We start from the raw sequence: 27080 nt of genomic DNA, 5'->3' as shown, positions 1-27080 counted from the left end.
CTCTACTTTTGTCCATGTCGTGGAAGACCATAAATGAAAACCAGTATTTAAAGCAAAATGGGGTGTTTAGTGGCCTTGATCTGTCAAAAGTGTGGTTCAGCCTCTTGTTTGTCACACACCGTAAACAACACATAAGCCGCATGTCATGACAAATTTTAACAAACATCACACTTGTGTATGTGACTCTTAAAACCTAAAAGCGAGCTACATTGAATGGCCAATGCCTCGCCTCATTTATGGTCATTAAGCATTTCGTACACTGAAAAGAGAGAGAACAAATGGGAAGAACAGCATGAAAGTGTTGCATTGTGGAAAAGGTTTCAAGACGTAAAAAAAAGAAGAAGGAAAAAAAAACAATAAATTAACTCTCTTCTTCACTAAAGACGTTTCAGCTTCAGACAGGAGTACAGCAGATAATTTGAGACCTGGAGTCGTTACGGGCACAGCCAGTTTTCCATATTGACAGCCTGCTGCGGAGGCATCCAGACACCACTGCAGCTGGGTGTCTGGGACTAAAAGCCTCTGAAAAACCATGTGGGGAATCCATTTCCCTCTGTGCCAGGGTCAGAATGCCTCTTTGTAAAAACTGATACTGCATTAAAGCCAACATGATGTTTAAATTAGCATGAGGCAGTGTTAGGGAGGTGGCAACAGACTCCAGCTATTTCACTGAGGATGTCACTTTTATGGTCACATGCGTTTCACAGTTGGGAGTCAGTTTTTTTAAGCCACGTTACCTCATGCAGGGTGGGACCCACAGAATTGGAAAGAAAAACTTTGTAATGTGAAAGTGCTTTCAGTCCCCTGTGATAGATAGTGGTCTGTAGGTCTGTCGTACTGGCCATTCATTGCTGTCAGCAGGCTGTATCATATTCACGTATTTACAAATTACCATACAGTTACAAATGGCCGTGCTTCGATAGCTGTAGTGGAAAGTTTTATGAGGTTCTTGCATCCTGCTTTATCTGGCAGAAAATAAACTCAAACCTGCCTCCTCCCACACAGACTGTAAAGCAGATAACATTTTATCAAGGTACATGCATCATAACAATTTCCACTGTATTCAGTTAATGAACTATATCATTTCTTAAACTGACTATATGCAATACAATCTCAAAAGCATTAGCATTTACAGATATCTGTCCTGGTGCTTCTAACTCATGATTCAAATATTTCTTCTTCAATGTTTAGACTGTTTGCCTGATTATCTTCTAACTTTTATACCATGTTCTTTCAAGTAAGTCAACTTTCATTTTTTTTTTTAAAAAGGGAAATATTAAAGCCCTGCAATCAACGTTTTCTGTATAAGCCATTTTATGGATTATCAACATGACGTGCATATCAGGATCTCTAACACTGTTTGGCTGTGTTAGCGCTGTTATATCGCAACATCGTCTTTTTTTTCAGAAGTGCAGCAAAAGCATAAAGAGGCACACCTCTGATGTACTCTGAGATACAAAAGTACCTCTTAATTGTACTCTATTGCAGTATTTAAGGTTATATTCTAAATAACTTTTCAACTGTGAGTATAACACTCATGTGGTTTCAATCTGCAGTAAGTGGATTGATATGTAGCCTGGCTGCGAGGAGTAGAATCCCTTTTTACTAACTCTGAATCTGTGCCCTGATCGGCATGGTACGTTACATAAGCAGAGTGTTATCAAAAAAGTGTGACCTGATATTCCACATATCTCACACGCACACACACACACACACACACACACACACACACACACACACACACACACACACACTTCTTTTTTTCTCTCTTTGCCTGAGAACAGGACGGGGGTTACAAGTTTTATACTGCAGTTTTCTGTGGCTACTGTGTGGGTAATGGGTGCTTATTCACACATTCTGTAGAATTTAATGCAGTTGGGGTGATATACTGCTGGGAACATTTGCAGGAGTCTTGATCATCTCGTACTTAAAAGGGCACAAAAAAATTCCCCACTGCTTCCGCTGAAAAAAATACAATCTCAGATAGACCTTAGGCAAGACTTTTATTTTGCAACATGCAGGGTTTTGAAGTTCCTAAAAAAAAAACCATTATTACGTCACATCTTTTTCACTTATAAGGAAATTACTCAGTAGATTGAGGTTAAAGAAAAAAGCTTAAGAGATACAAATCCAGATCCATTTTTCAGAGCTGTGAAATGAAATGTGTCTGGATGGAGAAAATGTCTTGGCTCTGTGTTCAGATGTTATGATCTCAGCTCTGGTTCGACATGTTCTTCAGAACAACGGGCTGCCAGTCCCAGCATGCTCTGAGTATCAGACAGTTGCAACATGGGGAGATGTTGCTCAATTTAACTCTATTCATCGAGGGAGGGTTTCCTGAGTGACCGTAGGTGGCTTTTTACCTGCTGGCTGCTAAGTTTAGAACACCTGCCATGCCTTGCTCAGTGGCACTTTGACAGTAGCCGTTAGAGGAGAGGGTTACACATTAACTTTCCCCGCCCCGAGTTCAAACTTCCCCTCACAAGCCTACTTCTCCAACCTTTAGGGCCCCAACCACTACAGGAGAAAGAGTGCTAGGGAAATAAAAATGGCTCAAAAGAGATGAAGAAACTGGCACGTAAACATGAAGCAAACCACCAAAACCAGGCTGGAGATCTCACCCCGCTTATAATTGTATTAATGTTTTCCAGCGAGGTTTATTAAGATATAGTGGCAGTGAGTAAACATGATGTGTATCAACTAGTTTTATTATGAGTCCACTGGTTTTCCTGCATCCCCCTCAATAAACTGGACAGTTATGTAATGGGGGGGGGGGGGGGTGACAATGAGCTGACAGAAAGACTAAACTGCTGTTCTAAAAAAAGATCTGATCAGGGATAAAGATCTGTTCTCCTTTTGGTTTGGTTTTTACAAGTTAAAACTTCCAAAATATTTATTTTATTTACCACTTTAGACCAAACAGGAGGAGCAAAACGATGACTTAACAACTGAATTTTCCCAGTTTATACTTCACAAATGCATTATATTATAGTTATTGCTGCTTGGAGGAATGGAGAAAAAAAACTTTTGATCTTTGTTTTGATGAAGGCCAATGGAGTTGGGTCTGCGTTTCTTCTATTCAAGTCTTATAAGAAACACTTTGTACCTGACTATATAAAGTTGGCTCTGTGTTTTTAGTCTATTTGAAGCATGTGCCTGTAACATGACACTAAATAATCCTCCATTTTTACATATCTCAGCATGCTGGGACTGTCGTAATAAACTCCACCCCGACTCATTCTCCTCCTTTTAGTCGTGCCCTTTTCTCGCAATGCCTCAGTCATCTTGCCCAAGCCTAATGATCTAATTACAGGCTAAGACTTGTTGACTTCGTATTGAAAGAGCAGCCAACATGACACTATACTATCCAACAACCCCCTCCTCCCTTCATTTATCAGCCTCCACCAAACAGCACCCAGTACGACTTCATCCTTTGAGACTTCATTTACAATCCAAATCATGGTGGGCACAGATGATGAAAAAAGTTAGGCCAAATGCAAACTCGTGCCTGCTCAACACAACAGAGCTATTCACTCTCACGGTCATGTGCTGATGCTACAGCAAGTGCTAAATATAAATGCAGAAAATAAACTTTTTCCTCACTGTTCCACTGAAAGGGCAATTGATCCAAGCCTAAGAATAGCTCTGCAACTGAGCCTAAGGAGATATTTATTTAGTACATCTGCAGTGATCTGTCCTCAGCAGACCCACTGCGTGTTTTGTCAGGCATTTCATCCAAAAAATAAATTCTGAATGGCAAACCCATGAAACAATAAGCTCATTAGTGTTTTGCATTTATAAAAATATGAAATGGGTCTTTTTTAGCGTAGTGCTCTGTGCAGTATACTGCAGCAACAACATGCATGAAGACAGCTTGAATAAAAGGTGAGGGCTAAATCTGCTGCTCACACTGTACCCATGTTTATTCAGCGGTGTAGTATGTGCTTAATGTCTTTTGTGGTTCCCAAAGTACAGAATACATTTCTGGTGAAACAGGAAGTGTGCTTTTATCTCTGCTGCACTGAGCAGCTTTTAGAAACAGATTCTGATGAACATTAAGCCAAAACATGTAACTGGTTGATAGAGAAAACATTTCAGGGAAGGTTAACTTATGCAGGCTTAAAAGAGGAACTGTGAGGTTAAACTTCCCTTTGACTTAAAATGAATAGCTTCTGGGCCTCCACGCACATTACAAGATGAGCAACATTCTGTTCTGATGAAGTGAAGAGTTGGATGCATGATGAAGCCCTGCAATGACTGTTTTCATGCACAGGACAGTGCAGAGCCAAACAGCCAAAGAACAGCAGTTTTCTGGCTTCTAATGCAGCACTTAACATTTTAAATTGCCAAAGAATCACATTTGAAAAGCAATCATGGATCCAAATCGACACAATACGTAATTACTGATTACTACACCATGAGAAATACATGTGGGCTTGGTCCAGGGACTTGCAAAACATTGTTCCCGCCCTCACTACAGCACACCATATAAGGCAACAATTCATAAAAGAAAAGCAACAATCAGGCATATAAGCAAAAGTCTGTTCTAAAATGTTCTTAAAGTAACAGAATCAAACGTATGACTTGTTCTCACATGCTGTCAAGTCATCGTAAGTGTCAATGGAGTTCAAGGAAAAAAGTCTGATTTGTGAACCCAAATATAAAAAAACTAAAACATCTGTTAAAGGTCTTTGGATACTTTCTGCCTTGAAAGACATCTAACACAGAAAGCGGCAGGGGAGACGTGAGAAGAAAAGAAGATGTGAACCTGCATGTCTATTGAACCTGCTTGACTTGTCACAGCTCCTTTAAGAAAACCTTCACATGTCATATGAGCTCAGGAGAACGCTACGATACAACTAAAGGGTGAACATTACATAATCTATCTTTATAGCTGCCTGACACAAAAATGCAAACAAATCAACAAACATGCACAAAACAGTATGAATCATTAGTGGAAGAAGTACAACTTACGTCAAAGACACAGGATTCGGATGGCAAAGTCCATTATTGCAACCCAACAAGTGTCGATCTCAGTGACCAATGAAAATCGAGATAAAAAAATAGACAACAAAAGTCGAAAAGGGGGATAATCCAAGGTGTGTTCGGAGGGGTAAAAGCTGTCTGCAGGTGTGGACCACCTAACCCAACACCTCTTTCTCGCAGTGACAAAACAAAAACTTGAGAGGAGGGGGAGGAGGAGGAGAAAGAAAGACAATGCAATGGTTGCTGTTTGAAGCAGAAAAAGGAGAAGTGTAGTGGAGCAACTTGTCCTCTCCCTTTGAGTCACGCAGCGCTGTCGCCATTGGTAGGGGCGCCCTGAGGCAGGGTGCTTTCACCTATCCACCAATCAGCTGCGAGTATCGCCCCTCAATGCAAATCCTTTCAGGTGAGTTCTACGTGTGACTGCTATTGGACGGAGCTGCAGCGGGGGAGGGGAGAGCAGAGAGGTTCAACCTGTGGGCCACACCTCAAACAGCCTGAAAGATGATAGACGGGTTTCTCCTGCAGGGGCGGAGGAGTGCTCGAGGTGTAGGTAAACAGTTGGACAGGTATGCGCTTACTTTAGACTTTGACCATACAATGTGGGCCAGGCAGGGTGATTAAAATCGGAATGGCATCTCTGAAGTAAAGTTCATGATCCTTTGTGTCCCATTAAAGCATGAATAGTGAATTGTGGGTCTAGAAGTCGTGTCAGTGAGACAGCAGGGCTGCTGACTCGTGAGGAAGTTGTTCTCCCCGCAAATAAAGCCTCGTAAAACAACTTCTACGGCTGGGAGTCAAAAAGAACTGAGACTGTGAAGAAGACTGAGCTTACGTGTGAGCAAGTGCTTCATCACAAAGGCCTTAGAGCGATCTCCTTCTGTCTCCTCCTCTTTAGCTTCCCCCAGACTCGGTTATCATGATCAGAGGAAAACTACTGTGAAAAGTTAAAACATGAAACTTGAACTTAAGCACATCATGTTACAAATGTACATTTTAAAATTGTATTACAATATTCAGAAAGCATCACAGCTTAGTTAAAGTAAGTGACAAAAAACACTTTTCCCCTAAATGATGTCTTGTTAAGCTATGGGCTAATACATATGTATATAGCTCACTCATGATACGAATCTCTATCAGAATTGACACTCGAGCAAACAGGACGTGGCGGTATGTGGTGAGTGTCTAGCATTCTGCGTCAGTACACAGCAACTTGTAGATGCACCATGTTTTACTGGAAAATGCCATGTTTAACAGAAGCAAGAGTCAAATATGTATTAAAAATCTTCAACTGTGAGGAAAGAACATAACAAAAACTAACATAGGACTTGAAGATATTCTGAAAACAAACCCCATTTAGCTCATTTGTAAGTGCAGCAGAGTCTCTTTGTCATGGACTCCAAAACCACCCTCTCAGTCTCCATCAGGTGCTCTCATCATCACATTCATTCCTCCTGGCCTGCGTTCAGTGCAGCTCAGCTCAGAGAAGAAAGCAGCTGTTTGCTTCAGAGCAAATTGATAGCCTCGCTGTGAGGGAAAGTTACACCAAACAAGCTTCATTTATCACAGCCGCAGCACCGAAGCCTTGGAGGAAACTGTTAACTCCTGATATAAACTCTGAAGGTGAACGCACTGCGGCGCTGCTAAAATCCAGGAAAACTATGTAAACATGCCACAAAAAAAAACCACACACGCAAGTGTGCAAAAGCAAATGTAAATCAAGTGTCACTCCTCTTATGTAAGCCTTACTGATCATTTAAATCAATGCACAAAAACCAAAGTGATAAAAAGCTGTGTTTGAAGGTAATAGAAGAGCTGCATACATGAAGCATGTTTGTGTTATTATTAGAAAATGTATTGTAAATTCAAACAGTGCCCGCATTGTTGCCACTATCAATGGGAATTTTTTTTATCTTCAGATTTATTTTGCTCTTTTTCCACATTCGGTTATTTATTCACACACTTGATCTTGAAGAGAAAGAGGATGGCAAGGTAGTTGAGGGTTTGAGATTAAGGGCACTTTTAGAGCTTAATAAGCTTTTACAGTTACTGAAGGGGGAAAAAAAGGAGTAAATAGATGTGTAACGAGTGCATTCCAGTCATCTGTTAATGTTGCGTAATCAGCGTCTAGAATCTCCCTCGCAGAAAGTCTCTTAAAAAGAGCAAAGCAATGTGATGAGAGGGGACGGCTTGTTTCAACAACACTTCAAATGAATAACATGGACCATATTCCTCACTCTGGAGATATCTTGAAGTTATCATAGGATGATACCTGTTAGTCAAAAAGGAAATAAACATATTACACAAGCTTGAACCAAATGTAAAGGTACCTGTGGATTCCAGTCTGTGCCGATAATGTGACAGTTATTTAAATAGTTAGAAACATTTAAATGCAATGAGTAGCATTTAAAGACAAGTCTAAGGATTGACCACTTTATTTTAATCCTAATAAAAGCCTCTTACACTGAGTTAATATCATATAATAATCTGCAGCACATGGTGGCTTTTTTTTTAAGGTTCATCATATATTGTCTATATTATTAATCTCCTCACATTCGTTGCTGCTCTTGCAATTCTTGATGAGCATTCAACATTACTTTTGACACTTCATAAACCAAATTATTATTTGAAGCATGATCAACTAAACACAGAAAACACAACATCAGTTGAGTAAAGACATGATTTCAATTTTATACATATGATGGGCCAAAATTAAAAATGTTCCGCAAATAGTTTAAGAATATGTATGATACACACTATAGCTTTAGACGTTAAAGTCAGATAATGATAAACTATAGCCCAAGTGAAGCATTTTAGGGGATAAAGAGGGAAACCTCAGGTAAAGTAAGAGAGGTATCTAAAAATGAAATACGTGCTGTATCAGGTTAGAAAATCCAAGTTTAAATGTTTTTTTCTTGGCTGCATAGGAATTGAAAAGCAGTGAAAAATGAGGGTTAGTTACACCAGACACACATTTTTAGTCAAAGTTTGCAGAGACAAATTCATCCTCAAATCTAGCCTAAACCATAAAGCCTCATGAGCAGCAAAAGAATAATGTGTCATTGTGAATTTAATCCAAAAACTGTTCAGAGTTATTTTCTCATAACAGTTTACAATCCTTCCAATTATCTTCTGTAATACTGAACACAAACTCACCAAAAGTTGTACAACACACCACGTTGAGTTATTTAAAAACTGCGGGTGCTTCGTGGCTTATGGGTATAAATTCACACTGTGAAAACACAAAAAGCCAGTGTCACATAGTTCATTCTGTTCCTGCTTCGGTGGTGTATTAAATGATGCGATCAGAGCAGTCACATGCCCCTGTGGACTTAAGACACACCTTTCCTTGTTATTTTAAGAATGAACAAGAGGGTCAGTAGTCTCTCTTGTGCTAATTCTGCATTACAGTAGCCGAGCACAGCAGAATCAGGCCTCATAGCCCCCATTTCTGTGTTTAATATTCATGCCTATTCTTAACCAAATGTTGCAACACAACACAACGGCAATAATCTGCACAAAGAAACATGTTAATCTGACAATACAACAGACATTTCTATGTCAACAAACATTATGTATTGCCAAAACTCTATTCTACTGTTTAACAGGCTGAATTTGCTTTACATTTGACTCCAACTTAGACTTGATTTATATGAACTATTATCTCTAAGCATGCCCAACAAATCTGCACCAGACAAATCCTCTGCTAAAAACTGCACTGGAACAATCCTGATCACTCAGTAAAGAGTTATGTTGAAGGACTGTGGACTCATAAAAACCTGACAAACATTTTGACACAATCCTTGACAGGATGAGATACGGGAGCCTTTGGAGGACGCGCAGAATTATTTGTGCAGTTGGAGGTCGTCTGGTGGCTGCTCTCGCTGCTCAAATACTGAAGAGGGAAGCGTTCAAGATGAGGCTGTCAGAGGCCGACTAACAGGACTGAAGTGTAGCCCATCGGAGCCCACACAAAGTGAGGTAAACAAGAGGGCGAAGAGGCATTATAATGAAGCCCTCTGAGAAAGACGAGGAGTTCTTGTAGGAAAAAACACTAAAATAACATCTGTCATGTCCGACTGAAGAGAGAAATTGAAGCCGAGAAAGGTAAAGTTAAGTATCAAACTGATTTTTTATAAAAAGTGGGCCAGCTGGTTGCAGAGTGACTGTTTCCTATTAGTCGACAACTCACAGCTATGAAAACTCTCTCATTCTCGGACAGTGACCATTCCGAGCTGAGCCAGGATTCAAACATGAATCACAATGACTATGAGTGTAGACTATAGACCAAACACAGAGCTGTGTAGGCGGACAGCTGCAAAGACAATGCATTCAGCGCAACAGGACATCAGACCGTGTAAGTGATTCATTAGCACCTCAGCAGAGTGTGATGCACAGAACGCAGGCCTATAGCAGAAAAAAAAAATTAACTCAGCCTTAACTCAGACTAACATGTACCAAATTCACAATGCAGCCACTTTCATCTGACGTCACACTCAGGACGGGAAGCTCGAATGCTGTATACTGTCATACTGCTGTGTCTCAGGTCGTTTGAATAAAGGGAATCAGATATTATTCTCACTGTTTCATAATTTATAAGAAACTAAAAAAAAAGAAGAAAGGTGAAAAAATACCGAAATTAAAAATGCAGCCATATTTCAAAGGAAAACCACATTTTTGTATTAGCCATCAGCAGCTTTGATAATAAATGTAGAGCACAATAACCCTATAGAGTAAAGATAATACATTTACTGCACAAACAGGCTGAAAATAGACTATACATCTGTAATATACATTGTTGACTTGTGTACCTAAAACATTCCAAATGTATGGACAAAGGCCAAATGCAGAGAAAAAAATGTGATTACATAGCAGCTAACTGTACACAAGTGGTTTGTCTTCCATGGAGAAATCAGATAATACAACAGAGAGTAAGGACAGAATATGGTCAACTCGTTATGTGAGTCAGCGTTAATGTTGTCCGTATGATCAGAAAAAAATGACATAAGACTAAAGGGTGACTAAACTAATGGTAATAAATCTGAAATTATTTTTTCATCTATAGAAATATTTCCTGAGTTAAGTCAGCAAATTTAACTTCATCAGCAATGGTTTTGAAAACAACAACTCCCAAGTACTTCACAATGTCACCAAACTATGTCTTTACTTAAGAGACCCTTGACATCCAAAAAATGACGGTGACGGTGTGTTTCTATGGTTAAATGGCAAGAATCTGGTTCCCTGGCTAATAGCTGTACGCCCATATAACAGCTCAGGTGGAGTTCTCATATAAATCAGGATCAGAATGAAATCTACCGTCACTATAGCAAGGAAAAATAAAAAAAAATATCCACTATCTCCTAAAGTAAAACAATAAAGCAATAAGTAAACAGCACAGAAAAAAAAGTAGAAAATTGAGATTAGATTTTTTTTTAAGTGAAAACTGTGCAGATAAATTGTATTAAAAACATTTGCTTAAGAGCTGCTGTACAATAGCTTTCACAACTTTAAAGTAACAGATATGCATGTTCAGGGTTAGCAGAGTTTAAAATAATAAACAAAGCATGCTATGTTATAGTGTGCATATCATATTGTACTTATCCTCTGGGTGTGTTGACAAATAAAACAAGCAGGTGATCTAGGTTTTTTACTTTATAATGCAACATGCTGGCTTTTGAAAAGATCAGAAGGGACTAGCTGCTGTAGTGGCATTAGGTGAACTGCTGCTGGCACACGTGCAAACTGCAGCTCATTAATTATCAAATACAGAGAGCAGGCTGACAATCCAGATTATCCACATCCAACCTCTACAGTCTGTAACTGCTTACCAGCACGGTGATATAGAAATCATTCATTGCTGTATCACATCATTTACCACGCAACTTTTGTTTCTCGTACAAACATCTTATCATAAACAATCCCTGAGGTTTTAAAAAGTCCAGCAATGTCACCCAAGCTAATTCAGGTCATAGAGCAGGCCAGCTCCAGTGTGCAGCAACAGAGCAAGAGCTCAAGTTTATCTCGAGCTCATTATTAATAAAATGCCATGAGGCCCTAAGAGCATATTGCTCTGTCACTCTGGGCCCAGATTATAATACCCATTGGCTACATGCAGTTAAATAATTCAACAAGCCTGTGGCCTGCCTGTCGTTCCGAAAATTAACCCAAAAGAACAAACAAATGACAATATTTACTGCTGGTGGAGACAGACAACAGCCTCTCAGCAGATGTGGTGAGCTGCCAGAGTGCCCCAAATCCTGCCTACTCTGTCCTCACTTGATATTAGTCACATTTGTTCAAAGAGTTTTCTGAAAGTTGAGTGAAGAAAGAGAGTTTCTTCAGGCTAAGCTCCCTGTTTGAATCCAAGCACTAGAGGCTGAGCTGACTCATGAAAGGCCTCCATGAACCTCTCACTACCAGCTCATTAGGCCGAAGAGACATGAAAAATGACAGGGTGAAATATCATTACGAGCCAAAGTTGCAGGCGCAGCCAGCTTCTATTTTTGCGAAAGACCTGCTCTGTGTGGTCGAATTTAAGTAAGCAAGAACATTACAACCCCAGCCATCACTCCTTAATGTAATTCCACTTACATCAGTGATACAGCTTACTACGTGTGCTTACATGGACCTTAGCAGGCACCATAAAAATATCGAAGTAATGCGGTTAACTAATCTCATGATGTCAACATTCGGCCAGGAGGGCACTCTGATTCATTCTACAGTAGTTCTCCTTCAGAGAAAGTTATATATTAAGGCTGAGACTCAGGTTACAGAACATTTTTCTTACTTTTTCAGACTTCTTGCAGCCAGTTAGCTCAGCACAACAATAGGACTAAAGAAACAAGTTTACAGCACGACCTGGCTCTGTTCAATGTTGCTTAAAGATGGTTTATCATTTCCAACAAAGCGTACAAAGTTCTTTTATTGTCATTTGTTTTTCTTATACAGCAACTGAGGCATAAAAAAAAACAAAAAAAAAACATCTGGGCAGTAAGGGTTAGATAAGCAGCTAACCCACTGCTAGGTGATGGCTTTGTATTTACAGTACAGGAGGACATGAAGTCAAACACTGTTCTCATGTTATTCTCTGCATGATAGGGATGAAGTGAATTTTCAAGAATGTCGAACCATTTCTTTTACCTATTTTCTCACTTGAATAACAGTCTTTATGATCTTATGTTTGTTATTATTGTGCACCAGAATAGCAAGTTTTTTGGTTTGTATAGTTTTTATAACCAGTCAATTGTCCTCCAGTCTGATCAAGTCCACAAACTGTATACCTCCATTATCTGACACCATATACTTCAAACACAAAGACAACTTGTTACACATGCTAAAAACAGTGTGACTGTGTCCTTTATTACGTCATGGTCTATGCACAGATTCAAGGAGAAACCAGGGCCTGATGACTCGTCTGAGTCACATGCTGCTGAGGCAGAATGAGGCTACAGGTGGAATTTCCCTTGTCTCTTCTTTCTGTGTGACGTCAGGTCCAGTGGCAGCGGTTTCACTGCTTACTGCTGCTGCGGCTGCTGCCTAGCAATCAAACATGTCTGACAAGGTGATATTCAGGTGTTGAGGGCCTAGTGGTGGTGAAACAACAGCGTACAATAAAGGAACTTTGTAAACAGCATTTCCCTCCTGCAGATGCCACAGCAGAACAGTGACCAACACGGGGACTTACAAAAAGGGAAGTTCAACAGTTTTATTTCTCTTTTCACAAGTCGGTTCCTGCATTTCTGCAAAGTCATTTGAGGAATCAGCCACCTCAAATGATTGTTTGTTTATTCAAAGCATATGAACATTGCCATCTTGTGGTTATTTTTCATTTACACTAATTTACAGCTCAGCATGGGTCATAACACATGGAGGGCTCAGGAAAGGTTTTTTAGTCATATCTTTTTTAAGATTATAGGCCAGGAAGCAAATATAACATTAAAACTCTGTGTCAAAAACATTGTATTAGCTCCTGCATTCTTTTGTATCACTAGAAAATTTTATCGGGAGGTTTTGACTGATTATCTGCCAACTTGTAAAAAGGGAAAAGCCTCTGTGTTCTCGTCTCTTGCAAGGCCACTCTGAAAGCTTTTGTGAAACTGGAGTGCTGCTTGCTAAATAGATAAAAGCCCAGATCTTTTTTGCGTGTAGCCAAATCAATATCCAGCAGCCCATTAAGGAAGGCGGGTACATCTTGGGCAAAGAAAACGGAGAAGTGTCTGATGTCTGAGGAGCTCCTCATCAATGTATGGAGAGAGCATTGTTGTTCTTCCTCATCACCACCGCACTCCTCAGCTGCTCGGATTGCTGATGGTGACATTAATGTCACAGGATAAGAGGGCTATACCAGGAACTGCTTTAGTCCTGACCACACAGTCTTCAATCTGCTGTGAACACAAATGACCGTATCGCCCAAAGTCTGTGCATTATTAAAGCTATCAGGAAAAGGGCGAAAAGGAGGTTGAATGTGTGGGGAGGATGTTTCTGAAACAAAGGCACATGCTCGAGACAAACACGATGACTCCACACTAGAGTATATTTGGAAAGTCTTGTTCTGGATAATTGCTTTCAGTGGATTGAAGTTTCCAATTATCCACAAGCCTCTGCCAGTGTTCCCAGCATAGGAAGGCTGCAGGGGAGGGGAGAGAGGGCGGGTGAAGGGTTGGTGGGTCCAGCTGGTCTTGTCTCCAGTGGGACTGAAATGCCTAAAGCTCATAACTCTCCCCTTTTCCCCTCTGCGTCATAGCTGCCCCCTCTGAAGGGAGCAAATGCAGTGGACCAATCAGACTGTGTTTGTGTGTCTCATGATACAAGCATCTTAGCCCTAAAATGTAAACATCTGGCAAACATTTAGACTTGCAACAGAATAGGCTTGATCCTCTATATAAATATGTTTACATATGTTGTCAGGTGTATTTGGTAGTAATTGGGGGAAAACCGCAAACATGTATTAATATTGAGGCTCAGTGGGTATTTGAGACTCTCTACAAAAGCAACTTTCCCCTTTTTAAGTGAATAATTCCAATGGGAGGCTTCCTCGATGGAATAAGTAACACTGTAGATTATGCTCTTATGTTGGCTTCTGTAGTTTTTCACTATTTTAAGAACTGTATGCCATATAGGCTGAGACTGGGTCTGTAGACTTGGAAGAAGTATTGAAAATCCCATGATGCCATATTTAAACTCTTTATCTAAGCATGCAACATTCAAAAACATCATGAAATGGAAAACTAAAAAATACACAAGATGTGACTTGTATTTTTTTCCTGACAAAATCTTCCTTAAAAACATGCTTTTAGGGACAATATTTAACTTTAGATAACTAATGATTTGAGCATAATTAATTCATGTCCAGTCTGGGGCATATAATATAATGCAACTTGTCCTTGGATTAAGTTATCTAAAATAGACTACAGTTGACTTTTTCCATGTTTTCTCCATAAGGCCACACCTGGCATCATAAACTCTGGGTCAAGAGTTAACTCTGACTATGACAGATACAATGAGTGCTTTAAATATCACCATTATAATTGAAGCAAAACACAAGTAAGCACTAACACACACTCTCTCACACACACACACACACACACAGCCACACAGGGCTGTCAGGGAAGTCACATGTCGGCTGACTGACACAAAGGGGAGTCACACAAATCTATGAAGTAGTGGGCAAAACAGAGCTGCAGGTCATGTATTCTAGTAGCTTGTATCATGAGTTCAGTCATGCTGCTATAGCTGTAGTTGAATAACTGTGGAGAGCAGATATTGTGCAATAAAAAGTGTAATAAACTGTAAAAGAAAACTGCTGTAGTATGTAACAATAGGCTATTCATATGTGGTTTTATGCTTAAAGTCCAGAGTATTTCAGAATGAAAACTCCAGAGATGATATTCCTAAACATGGAGGATGACATGGAGTTTATAAAGTAGGCTATATAGGCTACAGCTTTAAGACAGATTCTTAGTCACAAGAAAGCAAGTAATAACAGTAAAACTTGGTTTTAAAAATACTCAAAGGACTTACCTATAGGTGGAAGTTAACAGCACACCATATCCCTTGGCTTATTCAGGCTGTTTAGTTATCCTCGTGAAACCAGGGGAAGAAGACGCGTTATCAAAGAAGCATTATTATCCCTGGTGTTGAACTCCAGCTGGGTACATCATCGCAGAGTCACCGGTCAGTTCACCCTCCCGCTGCTTTCGTATGCTTCCTGACACAAGGTTGCCGTTTTCTCCGACAGGGACTCATGCGTGGGGAATTCCTAGCAGTCACATTTTCCTGAGAAATGATTGGCCCAGCACCAACTTTGGCTGCAGCCTGGTAGTACTAGTGAAGCGAAAACACAGGGAGGACTCAAGACAGGTTTTCACTGTTACAATCAAACAATAAGCATCGAGGGACGATGGTGATCTAAAACGACGTTGTGAAAAAAAGTTTGTGCCTGACTCATTTTCTATGAAAAGGCAATAATTTATATTTATTTTGTAGGTATTGTAATCCTGTGTAATCCATCACGCATTAACACCTATTAATTTTTATACTGAAAGTTGGCTAAACATTTATGAAAGGGTTACCAAAGCAAGTTCAGCCGTCTTATGTTTAGCAAACCGTTACGCAGTCACAGGTGTGTCCTAGGTAAAAATAAAAAATAAAAAAAATAAAAAAAGCCATGATGTCAAATTAAGTGACGAATAAAATGAAGACAAAAAATTCCGTAAACTTCGTGAGTCTTGTTTGCTCTCTTGAACTTCTCCGTTAGACAGATATAAGCTGTGGTAATGTGCATCTTCCGGGAATGTCCAAACCCTTGTGAGATGAGAGCAACTGAGGATAAGTCCTAAACGGGCGGGGTCTGGGCTATAGTAGGCCTACCATTAGGTTTCTCTGGAAATGATGAGCGCATGTTGTGAAAGCGGTATAAAACAACCCACAGTTCAAGATACTCTCGACGGGTCAATAATTTCCCCCTCTGTGTTTATATTATAAATTATAGCATGCTTGTCTTAGCCAGGGAATAAACTATTATGTTTGTTCACAGCGCAAAAAAAAAATCAAGTTCCCATACCGGGAGTCGAACCCGGGCCGCCTGGGTGAAAACCAGGAATCCTAACCGCTAGACCATATGGGACTGATGCTGTAAAATGGGAAATATTGTATTTTCTCATACAATGGAGTCTTTCTGGATAATGTTGTTTTTGTTAAAGTCGATTTTTTTTATAATGGTCTTGTGGTTGATTTCTATATAGTGATCGTGGCCATGAAAAACAATTAACCACGAAGTTATACGTCGTGTTTGGGGTGTCATAGAACATAATTAGGGAGCTAAGTACCATCTAGTGGTCGTTCAGTGTATTTGTGACTCGCTTTTTAACAGCAACAGCCAGGGGAGTAGAGAAGTGTATATCAAACAAATGATGCGATTGGAAGATTTGCTTAAATTACAAGTTGAAGAATTGAAGGGTAAAACCTTAAATACAAACGCTGTTTACCGTGTTTCCAGAAAACTAATGAGGGCTAAACACATGACGTAATCGTAGATGGATTGGTACAAGTGCAGGTGAGGGGGAGGGGGGGCGTCCGCTATGTGGTATAACAATGTTTGAACACTTACTGCAGCGGTTTCAAACAACCCGAGAAGTTACATATGACAATTACACATTCAGCAAGACTTAAAAGTTTTGCCTTCATGAGGCTTTACATCCTACCCATTATTTCCGAGTCGGAAGTAATGTCCCCCTTTTTTCCTCTTCAAGTGGTATCGTCTTCGGACTACCAGAGAGGCTGCCAAATATTTGACAAACTAGCAATCGCTTGCTAGCCAGAGCAAGGAGTTGAAAGACTACACCGGTTAAAATAAATATATTTATCTCCAATTTTGAGCCACTAGGGTTTTTTTTTTTTGGTTTTTTTTGCCAAGGATTTAGGTTTACGTTTCAACACGATGTCAACTCCAGCAAGACGACGTTTAATGAGAGATTTTAAACGGTAAGCGACAAGAAAAACAACAGAGAAGTAGCTAGAGCTAACGTTAGCATCTATGGCTAGCGTGTTAGCCTTAGTACTAACCGATCTAAACTCTAATTTCAAAGAACAATACAACCGTGGGTGTTTAGAAATTATGTTTTTTTTGGTTTGTGAGTGTAGCTGTCGTTAATGTATGACCGTAGTCATGTATTACAACTACACTAATGACTGGTTAACAGGTAACGATAGTGTCGATGTGTCTCTATTCCTGCGGGCTATATTCACAGAAAGGGGAGACAGTCAAAGCTTTATCCAGGTGGTCTTTAAAGGTCCAACTTTAGAAATGCACACAGATCTAGAAATGGACATTTATAGCTCATAGTTAAAGGAAGATGATAAGCAACCATCTGCCATCTGAATACAAAGTAAATGTTGGCACCTTTATTTTATATTCCTAATTTACAGTAAGTTCAAACAAAACCAAAAATACTCATGACCACATTCTCCAAATCCTGGTTGACCCATGGATACAAAAATCATCATGTTTTTCAAAACTTGATTACTGTCTGGACAAGATTTTTAACATCAGAGGTGTGTTTGTACTCACCAGGCAGGTAAAGGAATCTCCCATTTTCCAAGAGGCAGGCCCAACCACAGATGACTATGTCACATCTTTTGCAAATCAATAATAGCACAGTATGACAAATGTCATTCGATTGCAAGAAATAATCACATGAATGGCGTCCAAATTATGTTGATCTTAGTTTGAGATGCGACCCAACCCAACTGTGAATCCTGATGAAGTGGATGTGATTGGGATTTCTGCACCGATTGGGACTCCTACAGCATACAAGGGCACCGTTTCCATAGTGTAACATGTTACAGTATATGCAGTTCTAGTGATGATGTTTGATTATGTGTGTTGTGCTCGACTGACATCCACCATATTTTGTGATACAGCTTAAATTTTTACTGTTTTTGTCAGGCTGCAAGAAGATCCTCCCGCAGGTGTTAGTGGGGCCCCATCAGAAAACAATATCATGGTATGGAACGCTGTCATTTTCGGGTAAGTAAAGTCAGTTTAATAAAAAGAAAAGTCTTTTTTTATTCATGTATAAACTATCACTCTTGTAGAAGTATGTACTGCTTCTTTGTAAACATAGACAAACGATAAAGCTGTTGGTCTTTAAAGAAGGGTTTGAGAGTATGAAAAAGTTCATAGTAGTTTGATTTGTAAAGTGACCTGTCTTTTACCTTTTCTTTCAGCCCGGAGGGAACGCCTTTTGAAGATGGTAACTCCTCTCTTAACTCTTGCCATCAAAATGAAATATCTTTCTAACCCTGCAAAAACATTTATCCAGCAAATATTCCTTGTCACTCAGCAATGGATTTTTTTTTAAGATTGATTATATCAGTTGGTAAGGTTAGGGTTATGGGTAGATTTATGACAGTGCCTTGAAACTGTTTGTTTTACTCGTAAACTACTCCCTTCATGAAAATGAAGGAAACGCATTGTTTATAACATTCACCACATGTAAATGTTTTAACCAATACTTTTACAACTATAGGCTTTGAATTAATGTCAATGTTTTGTTCTGCAACTGTAGACCATACAAATAGCTATTAATCATTTCTTTGGGCTATGTACTATTTCACCACAAGAAATTATTGTCAATAGTCTCTGATCATACAGTAATGTCTTGCTTTGAGTACCCTATCAACGTTGCTAAAACAACCAGTCAGACAGGAAGAAAAGTTTTATTCAGACTGTGGTTATTTCCAAGTTACTGCCTCGGTGAAATGCACTGTTTTTAGCGAATGTTTTCAATTCATACTATGACTCCTCATTTTCAGGAACCTTCAAACTTACCATTGAATTCACAGAGGAATATCCAAATAAACCTCCAACAGTGCGATTTGTTTCCAAAATGTTTCACCCTAATGGTATGTACTCAACTGTCAATGTCCAAAAAAAATTCAACAAAAATTTTCATTGCATCAATGATGTTTTTTCTTTTCTCAATGTTTTATATGTAATCTGTATATCCTTTGTGCGTGCTCTTTTGCAGTGTATGCAGACGGCAGCATATGCTTAGATATACTTCAGAATCGTTGGAGTCCAACCTATGACGTCTCTTCTATCCTAACATCCATACAGGTAACCTGACATCTCTTTACCTAGAACACAAATTTTATTGATTTCAGAAAGTTAGTCGGAGTGACAAAGCTAAACCATATCCTGAAAATGTTGATACAATTGTCAATTTGCACCTCTAATCACAGCTGTTGTAACATTATGCATTACCGTTACAATTATAACTTACTGGTATTCCTCCTTGTATGTACAAAGTCTTTACTGGATGAGCCAAACCCAAACAGTCCAGCCAACAGCCAAGCAGCTCAGCTCTACCAGGAAAACAAGCGTGAATATGAGAAGAGGGTTTCGGCTATTGTTGAACAGAGTTGGCGTGACTGTTGACCCCTGTTGTCGTTCAAGTATGAACAGTCTCCAGCCCAGAATCAAGAAACCACCGATCAAGAAAAACACAAACTGATCTTGCAACAGAAGACAGCACATCCTTCTCAGTATATTTGCCCCACAACTGTTGCTAAGTCTGTATGCTGTTGTGTTGTGGCATTCACTCCTTCCGAATGCTTTTGTTAGGCAATTGCATAAATTTGTTGAAAGTTAATGTATCTTGTTATATTTGGGTTACTTGCAACAGGCCCCAGCTATTTTCTTTTTGTTTAAGGCGGCATTAGACAGGCTCTTAGTTGTGACTTTACTTTTCAATTTCTACGTGAATTAACCTGGTTGGATAAAACAGTGACAGTTATTAGATGTGCTTGCTGTGTGGTTTGCTGTGTAGATACCAACAGTTCATATCTAAAAAGCAAAGCTTTCCCCTTCTGTTTCAATGGCCTCACTCCTTTTGGTTTTCTTTTTCATGCCTTAAAAAATATCCTCTCTGAAAGATAAAACATGTCATGCAAATCCATGCCTTTGATTTTAAAATTGTTCCAGATAATGGCAAAATTACACATTTCTTTTTTTCAACACTGAAACAAGACAGTTCTCTTTCAGGGCACTTCACTTGTTCAAATAGTTTCATACTGGTGACATTTAAGGCTGTGTGAGAGTATTTCTATGCTATTTTACAATCTTATAAATCAGCATTCATTATTGGCTGATTAAAATGTTTAACCAGGATGGTGTCTGTTTTCAGATAAAACTTTGCACTGGTAACCCATGTAACAAAATGTACATTTTCTTGTAAATAAAATAAATATACATCAGTTGTTGTTGTTACTTTAATATGACTTAACAAAAATAATCAATATCAGGCTGTTGCTGGTTTTCTGTTTTAATTTGTTCAGTATTACCAGCCATTGAAAACAAGCAGACAGTTAACTTTATTCACATGAATTAGCACATCTGACATTAAACAAAGATCACAGCTTTGATTTTCTGATCATAAATACAGCTTGTACTTGAAGATCGATCTCCAGGGTCCAGTTTTTCAAAATGATCCAGATTTTGTTGTCCCTTTTTTTTTTTGCTATCCCATTTAAAAGTGATCTTGTCCCGTTTTTTCAAAGGCTTTTTCGAGAGGGTCATTCTGATCTAGATACCACAAGATCAGGATTACAGAATCTATAGAGTCTCAGTCTTTGAATACAGTTTCTGAGGAAGAAATGTAAAATTATTGTTTTAGCATCTAGTTTTTTTATTTCTAGCTGAACATATTTTGTGTTTAATATTTAATTTAGAATGGATATTGTTTTGGTATGGTCGGTGTTGCTCTAATTTTGTTTAGTTTTGAAATACCCAAAATCAACATTTGATCTAGATCCTGGGAAGGATTGGATTACCAAATCCATATCCCACTTTTATATAGGATCCCATCTCTGCTTTTGAAATATCCAATTATGAGATTTAATCCTATCCAGGTCATTCTGATCCAGATTAAACTTTTTGAAAAACTGGGCACAGGTGTTAAAGATCCAACATAGCAGGTATTGCTGAAGAGAGATGTTTGACTACAGGGCGACTGGTACACTTAGCTACAGTTTGATGTTAATGCCTCTCTAATCCTTGTCTTTTATTAACGGTCTACAGTGTTCACAAAAAAAGCCGTGAAAAGCTGCATATTCTGCCAGGTTCCTTACATAGCAACATAACAAAGATGATTTATTTGACAAAACCTTTTTTCTTTTTGGATGAATCTTGAAAACTGTAGGATCATCTGGACATGATTAAAAAGCACTGAACACAAGGTAGTGCAAAAGTGAAACAGATACTGGACATGTGGAATGGAACGAGACAAAATAGAGAATTTCATTCTCCACACCCCCTGCCAAAGGTAAAATTCGTTTCATGGCAAAGGAATGAAGAAACCACAGGTGACGCCTGAAGGACTCTCAATGGATGTTTGTGTTAAATCCCAAACCTATGTAAAGCAGTTTACTGGGGTGTGAGTTGTTCTCAAATCAAAGCTTATGATCTTGAAGTTCTTAGTTTTGTCCTTCATGCAAACTAGTGAGAGGCCTGAGGTTTCACAAGTTCGTATCGTCCCACCTGTCCTTCCTGTAAAAGCTGACCAATGAGCTGGTCTTTGTGTACTTTGCGACTGACAATAAGAAACCGTTGCCACCCCTGTCCATATGACTTGCTCCGCAGGCCATACTTCTGCGATATCTGGTGGATCTGCTTGCGTTCATCATTGGTGAGGTCGGTGGAGAAACGGAGATCGTCCTGGCGGTCTGACATGGCGTAATTTCGAATAATGTCCTCAATGTCTCGCTTGCTGAGCTGATTTCCAGTTTTATCTGTGTCCATGCCCAACCCTTCCCTGGAGAACTGCTCCTTCACTCTGATTGGTTCTGCAATTCCTTCCCCATCACGGCCTAGACCGCCTCCTTTCCATCCCATCTTGCGCAGCAACTGGTTTCCAATATTGTCCTCCTTAATCTCCTGCCTCGTGGTCTCTTCACCGGACCGAGCCAGGATCTGAGATCGGGAAATTGCATCGCTGTGGCCCTCCTTTCTTAGGTTGGATTTCACCACAGCTTGTGTCCGCCTCAAAGTGGATAAAGCTTCTTTAGCTGCGATATGCTTTACTAATTTCTTAGGCCCAATTCCTGCAGCTACAAATTGTCCTTCCAAGTAGACTTCACACCTCCAGCGATGATCAGGCAGAACTGTGAACTTGTAATCAGCAGTCACTTTGTTGAACTGAGCTGTGTCATTAATGATACAGATAGCATTGTCAGAGTTTTCCAGGATAACCAGCTCACTCAAATGCTTCTTTTTGCCACTATGTTGCCCAAAGCGCCCACCAGAATCCACATTATTATTTCCTCTGGCGTATTGTGATTGCTGTTGTTCGTGGTGTTGGTGCTGTTGTTCTTGCTGCTGCTGTCGCTGTGCCTGATTCATGCGAAGCTTCCTGACTGCTTCTTCAGCCGCTGAATGCTTTGAGTTCTTTTTTGTGCCTGTTGCCTGCGCCACCAGCTCATCCTGCAGGAAAACGCTGCACAGCCAAACACTGCTGTTGGGGAGCTGGTCGAACCTGTAGTCAATCTGCATGCGATTAAAAGCAGCAGAATTGTTGAGTATGCATATGGCGTCATGAGCATTGTCCATAACCACAAATTCTGTCCAGTGTTTACGTTTGTCAGGCTCATACTGGCCCTTAGAGCTGGGTGTAGGCTTATCCTCTGGGTTGCGGAGTGCGGGTAAAAAAGCCGGTGTTGGGCTATGCATCTGGCACACAACCATGTCATTCACGATGGAGCGTCTGTATCTGCGCTGCACCACACGGACCTCAACTTGTTTCAGAAAGAGTTTTACGGCTTGCTCGGATGCACGGTCCCTTGCCCCATTTTTACTCCCAGAGTATCCAGTAGCGAGATACACACCCTGACATCTCAGTTCACAGGCATAACCATCTGTTGGCACTTTCCTGTTCTTCGGTAGGTCAGCCTGAGGTATATTCTTCAGGTTGACGTAAATATACTCAGGATTTGTCTTGCAGGCTTGAATGCTGCGGCTCAGCATGAAATTATAGTTCGGCGAGTCACTCCCAGTCATGAACAAAGGGTCCCTAAAAGCGACAGCTAATGCAGATGCTACGCTACCAATCAGCCTTTGCTTCTCATCTAACGTCGACTGAGATATAGGAATAGGCTGGGGTGTGGAGACTGACTGAGAATTGGTGGGACTGCTTCTGCCCGGACTGTTATATACTCTGCAGAATGGCTTGCTGGATGAGGGCCGGTCCTCATGACCGTACCCCAAACCCTGACGCCCCGAATCCCAGCCCACTGATCTACTCCCTCCCCCATAGCCATTGTATCTCTGAGTCTGAGTGTATGCTTCTGAATTACGAGAGCCGTGGGCTTCATATTTGACAATGTAGTCCTGCTGTGTTTTAGCCATGTAGTTTGAACTTGACCCACGTCCTCCATAACCCAAACCACTTGTACCTCCAGAAAAGTACTCTCTGTCTCGATCTCTGTCCCTATCTCTATGAGAACCCCATGACTCAGAGCTGTAAGATGGCACTCTGTCAAAAGCCGGCCTCAGGGAGGAGGAGCCCTGCGCTCTGCTGCTGCTACTATAAGAGGAGTGTTCAGCGTCCCACTGTCTTGCACTGTACAAGTCACTCCTCCTGCCCTCCTTGTCGTTCTCTTTCTCATCAGTGCCGGTACCCCCACTGCTTCCGCCACTGACAAAGTGAACAGGCTCAAATCGAGGTCTTGGACCAAATTTCGACACAGGCATTTTCCTCATGGGCTCGTCTCCTGCAATAACACGAAACAGTAGCTGTTAGAAACCCAGAAAGAATGTCTAATTTGACTTGGGGAAAGTAGAGATAAAGGAAACAAAAGTACAGTCCAATGAGTCAGATTTGTTATTGTTATGTAATGTGATTTCATTTAATGAATGGGAATGGATAGGGATGTGTATGTATGCTGGTTTTGTTGATATTGATGTGAAGCAAAGGCGAATGCTTCTTAAATGCACTAATAAAGCAAGTTTGTCACTTGTTTGTCAAAACTATTTCATTAGAATCAACAAGCAATAATAGCTGGCGGTTGTGGAAACACTGTCATGAATGTCTTTAATTGTCATGTAAACAAGCAAATCAACAAGTATATTGAAAAATCATTTAACACTATGCAGACTGTTTAAATAATATAATAATGTATTAAGATGTGTCTTAGTCAAAGATCTCTCACAAGTAAAATTAAGACTTTCTAAGACATTCTTTCTTTTAAGGCTTTTTAAGCATCGTCAGGGACCCTAAACAGAGTCTGCTATATATGACTGTTTTGACAATATCTGCCTTAATATCAATGCTGTGTGTAGTTCAGAATCACAATATCAACAAAAAAGAGCGGAGAAGAATGTACTAGTGAACAGAAAACGTAATACAGTAGTTAAATTACTTGCACAAAGATCGTACCAATTGTGTGTAAACAATCTATGGTCATGCCCCCATCGTAGGGAATCAAAGTTAGCACCCCTCCCACTCGCTTTAGGTGTATTTTCTCCTATATCATATCCTGCTGCATTCTCACATCAGCTTCTTGGGACTTTCTGCAGAAAAAAATACTAAGGGGCAGGCAGGAGAAACTCCTGATAAAGTCCAAGTGAACAATTTGGCTTGTTTGCGTTCACACATGCAACTCACCTCGAAAACTTCAGAAGTTTTGTACAAGTGTGAAAGCACCCTCAAAAAGTATTGACACAGACATATTAGTGATAAAAATGTGTTTTGTGACAATAACAAAAACCATAAATTGGATAGAGCTGCAATTTGCCACAACCATAAAGCCCAAATGTCACTCATTTTGACAGAGTCCAAACACATTAACTGCACATGATCAAGCCTAGTAAGACAGACTACTGTGCATTGAAAGAGAACATGTGCAGTGTCCAAGCATCACATAAAGTTAAGATAGTGTAGCTGCCTGCATGGCTGAACGGCACCAGGAAATAGTACACACACACACACACATCACCAGCCTTGGAATCAACGTAAGATTTAGTTGTCCTCACTTGCACGGAGGAAGTTCGGCTTTGAAAAGACGAATGTTTGTTTGTGTTGTATTGCCTTAAAGAGGCAAATCTGCAGACTATGTTGAAAAGCGGTTGATCAGCAAGCTCGACAACTTACTTGTTTCTGTAGTGGAAAATCATTTGATAATCTGCATCATTTGTAACTACATGATTTGTGAGATTTTACTGTTCATTGTAACTCATCATGATCCTATTTTAGTAAAAACTAGTTCACCTAATACGAGTACATTGATAAGAAACCCCTGCAAACATATCACAGACATACCCCAGTGAGGTACAAAGTCCGTATTCTACTGCCAATGTTCGCAGACATAAGTAAACATCATCCTGTGCCTACGTGACTGGTTGGGTATAAAACCTCTGGATGGAGACAGAAGTAGAAGCAGAACTCTGATCCTTATCCCGGGGGAATGAACTGTTCCTATTCAGCGGAGTGGTTTCGCAGTAACTTTGTCTGTTTTCCTGTTTTGATTGCAGATTTTGATTCATAAACTCTTTGATTAACTTTCTCCACAATAAATTATATTTGGCTGATAATATCACTTCCCACCAGGATATCTTGCAGAAATGTCCGTGACAAATGGCGACGAGAATGGGAGGACAGAAGGCGCCATACAACAAGTGAAGCCTCCACAAAGGGTGAGACGCTGTCATCTAGCGGAGCCCTGATTTGAATTTGACCAAAAACAGTCAAACTTTGCCGAGATGATGATCATATTATTAAACGGGAAACTCTCAAATGAACTTGTGGACTTAACTGTTTATCGACATGTTGCAGTGAAACCTATAAAAGAGTGGACAACAGGCTGGAAAACACATTTGTAACAATCAACACTCACTTCCATCAGAAGAATTAGGTCTCTTTTTTGCTTCAGAACTTGAAGTTAGATCAAAGGAGGGCATGTCGCCAGTGCGAGTCCCTTCTGCCATCACCAGCACCGTCCAAATCAAAGCCAGGCCATACCTTTCACAGAGGAGAGAAGAGGAGAGAAAACAACATGACGTAAACGTATGAAAGAGGGGGGGAAACATTGCTGCCATGCGGTGTGCTGCATTAAAACACTGAAAAAATAATCATCACATGAGAGCAGAGTGCACTTAACTAAAATACAAAACTACACTACTAAGTTTTTTTTTGGGAAAGTTAATAAAAATCCGTGTTATTTTCCTATCAAAACAAGGCCCTGACAAAGTGACGCAGTAGGCCGACAGGGTCTCTCACATGCTAATAATAAAGATTAGCCTGCGTTTATGAACAACTTTTTTTGTTTGCGTGACTAATTAACTTAATATTCTCACCTGAAGGTGTAGCCTTTTGGTCCGATTTATAACTGCCCGTCAGCTGAACAAGTGACAGTGCAATGAGTTGTAGTCAGCCCGGCTATCATCATCATCATCCCTCAGCTAGTGAGCTCAACCTGGTGGCGGCTTGCTAGCGGCTTGCTAGCATTAGCCAGCTAGCAAGCCCCAAAAAACACAAAGCTGCACTTGAGCAGCGGGAAAGTCTCGTCCTGCAGGGTGCTAACACACTGAAGTCGGCATCAGAAGAAACCGATTTGTTGTAAGGTTTTTACCGTTTCAGTGAGGGTTATATAGAAAAGGCAAAAAAAAACACTTCAGAGCGACTTTTACCCATTCAGCTAAACAGTTAGCAGCAGGGAGCATCCATTTTCTGCTCCGGCTAGAGAAGAATTATGGCGTCTGACTTTTCACCGCCCCCACAATGCACCGCGGCAACATCAGTACTGCATTCAGTTTATGAGTATTCAAATCTGTACACATAATCACAACATCAGTGTTAGTGCAGTACGGTGTTTATGTTTTTGCTGCCACAGAATTTTTTTAGATAAGTGTTAAAGCGCTTTAAACATTTTCTTCACTGATTCATCCATTTAATTATAACCTACTTTAACCTGAAGAGGTCTAATTTGACCAGGTTTTGTGTTTTAATGTATTATTTTTTTCGCTTAATGTCATATTTATTTTAATGCTCTTATTGTTAATAGTGTGTTTAGGTATGTGAATCAACTTTGATAATCTTTAGAGT

General features: G+C 40.0%; 3 protein-coding genes and 1 non-coding gene across 8 annotated transcripts in view; 1 reads left to right on the top strand and 3 right to left on the bottom strand.

The window, feature by feature from the left end:
- Positions 1-15773, bottom strand: part of elf1 (E74-like ETS transcription factor 1) — a 37452-nt gene extending 21679 nt beyond the window's left edge. For 3 of the 5 annotated variants that reach the window (XM_020645416.3, XM_020645413.3, XM_020645417.3), the window contains exon 1: positions 4975-5291. The gene's annotated coding sequence lies outside the window, so the exon portion shown is untranslated. Of the gene's footprint in view, positions 1-4974; positions 5292-15003 lie in introns of those variants that run through there. The other 2 variants (XM_065958456.1, XM_020645414.3) reach the window with 2 other exon arrangements.
- A 263-nt stretch (positions 15774-16036) lies between these two features.
- trnae-uuc (transfer RNA glutamic acid (anticodon UUC)) lies at positions 16037-16108 on the bottom strand. Its single transcript has one exon. It is a non-coding gene; the product is annotated as a tRNA-Glu (tRNA).
- Positions 16109-16774: 666 nt separating this feature from the next.
- On the top strand, positions 16775-20241 carry ube2a (ubiquitin-conjugating enzyme E2A (RAD6 homolog)). The gene is made up of 6 exons (XM_020645412.3): positions 16775-16965; positions 17930-18010; positions 18211-18236; positions 18799-18888; positions 19014-19102; positions 19295-20241. The coding sequence occupies exons 1-6, from the start codon at positions 16922-16924 to the stop codon at positions 19421-19423; spliced, it is 459 nt and encodes a 152-aa protein (XP_020501068.1). The 5' UTR covers positions 16775-16921; the 3' UTR covers positions 19424-20241.
- Positions 20242-20334: 93 nt separating this feature from the next.
- nkrf (NFKB repressing factor) lies at positions 20335-26717 on the bottom strand. Its single transcript, XM_020645411.3, has 3 exons — positions 26333-26717; positions 25873-25997; positions 20335-23751 (listed from the first exon to the last, which is right to left on the bottom strand). Exons 2-3 carry the CDS (start codon positions 25961-25963, stop codon positions 21482-21484), a joined length of 2361 nt encoding a protein of 786 aa, XP_020501067.1. The 5' UTR covers positions 25964-25997; positions 26333-26717; the 3' UTR covers positions 20335-21481.
- Between the last annotated feature and the right edge of the window lie 363 nt (positions 26718-27080).

This window comes from Labrus bergylta, chromosome 9, assembly GCF_963930695.1.
Source record: "Labrus bergylta chromosome 9, fLabBer1.1, whole genome shotgun sequence".
Taxonomy (NCBI): domain Eukaryota; kingdom Metazoa; phylum Chordata; class Actinopteri; order Labriformes; family Labridae; genus Labrus; species Labrus bergylta.
This window is presented reverse-complemented; position numbering and strand designations above follow the sequence as displayed.

Coding starts and splice junctions, on each gene's coding strand:
- ube2a (XM_020645412.3), top strand. CDS start 16,922: ATGTCAACTCCAGCAAGACGACGTTTAATGAGAGATTTTAAACG. Junction 18,011..18,210: donor TGGAACGCTGTCATTTTCGG/GTAAGTAAAGTC, acceptor CTTTTCTTTCAG/CCCGGAGGGAACGCCTTTTG. Junction 18,889..19,013: donor CAAAATGTTTCACCCTAATG/GTATGTACTCAA, acceptor GCTCTTTTGCAG/TGTATGCAGACGGCAGCATA.
- nkrf (XM_020645411.3), bottom strand. CDS start 25,963: ATGGCAGAAGGGACTCGCACTGGCGACATGCCCTCCTTTGATCTAACT. Junction 23,752..25,872: donor ACCTAATTCTTCTGATGGAA/GTGAGTGTTGAT, acceptor GTGTTATTGCAG/GAGACGAGCCCATGAGGAAA.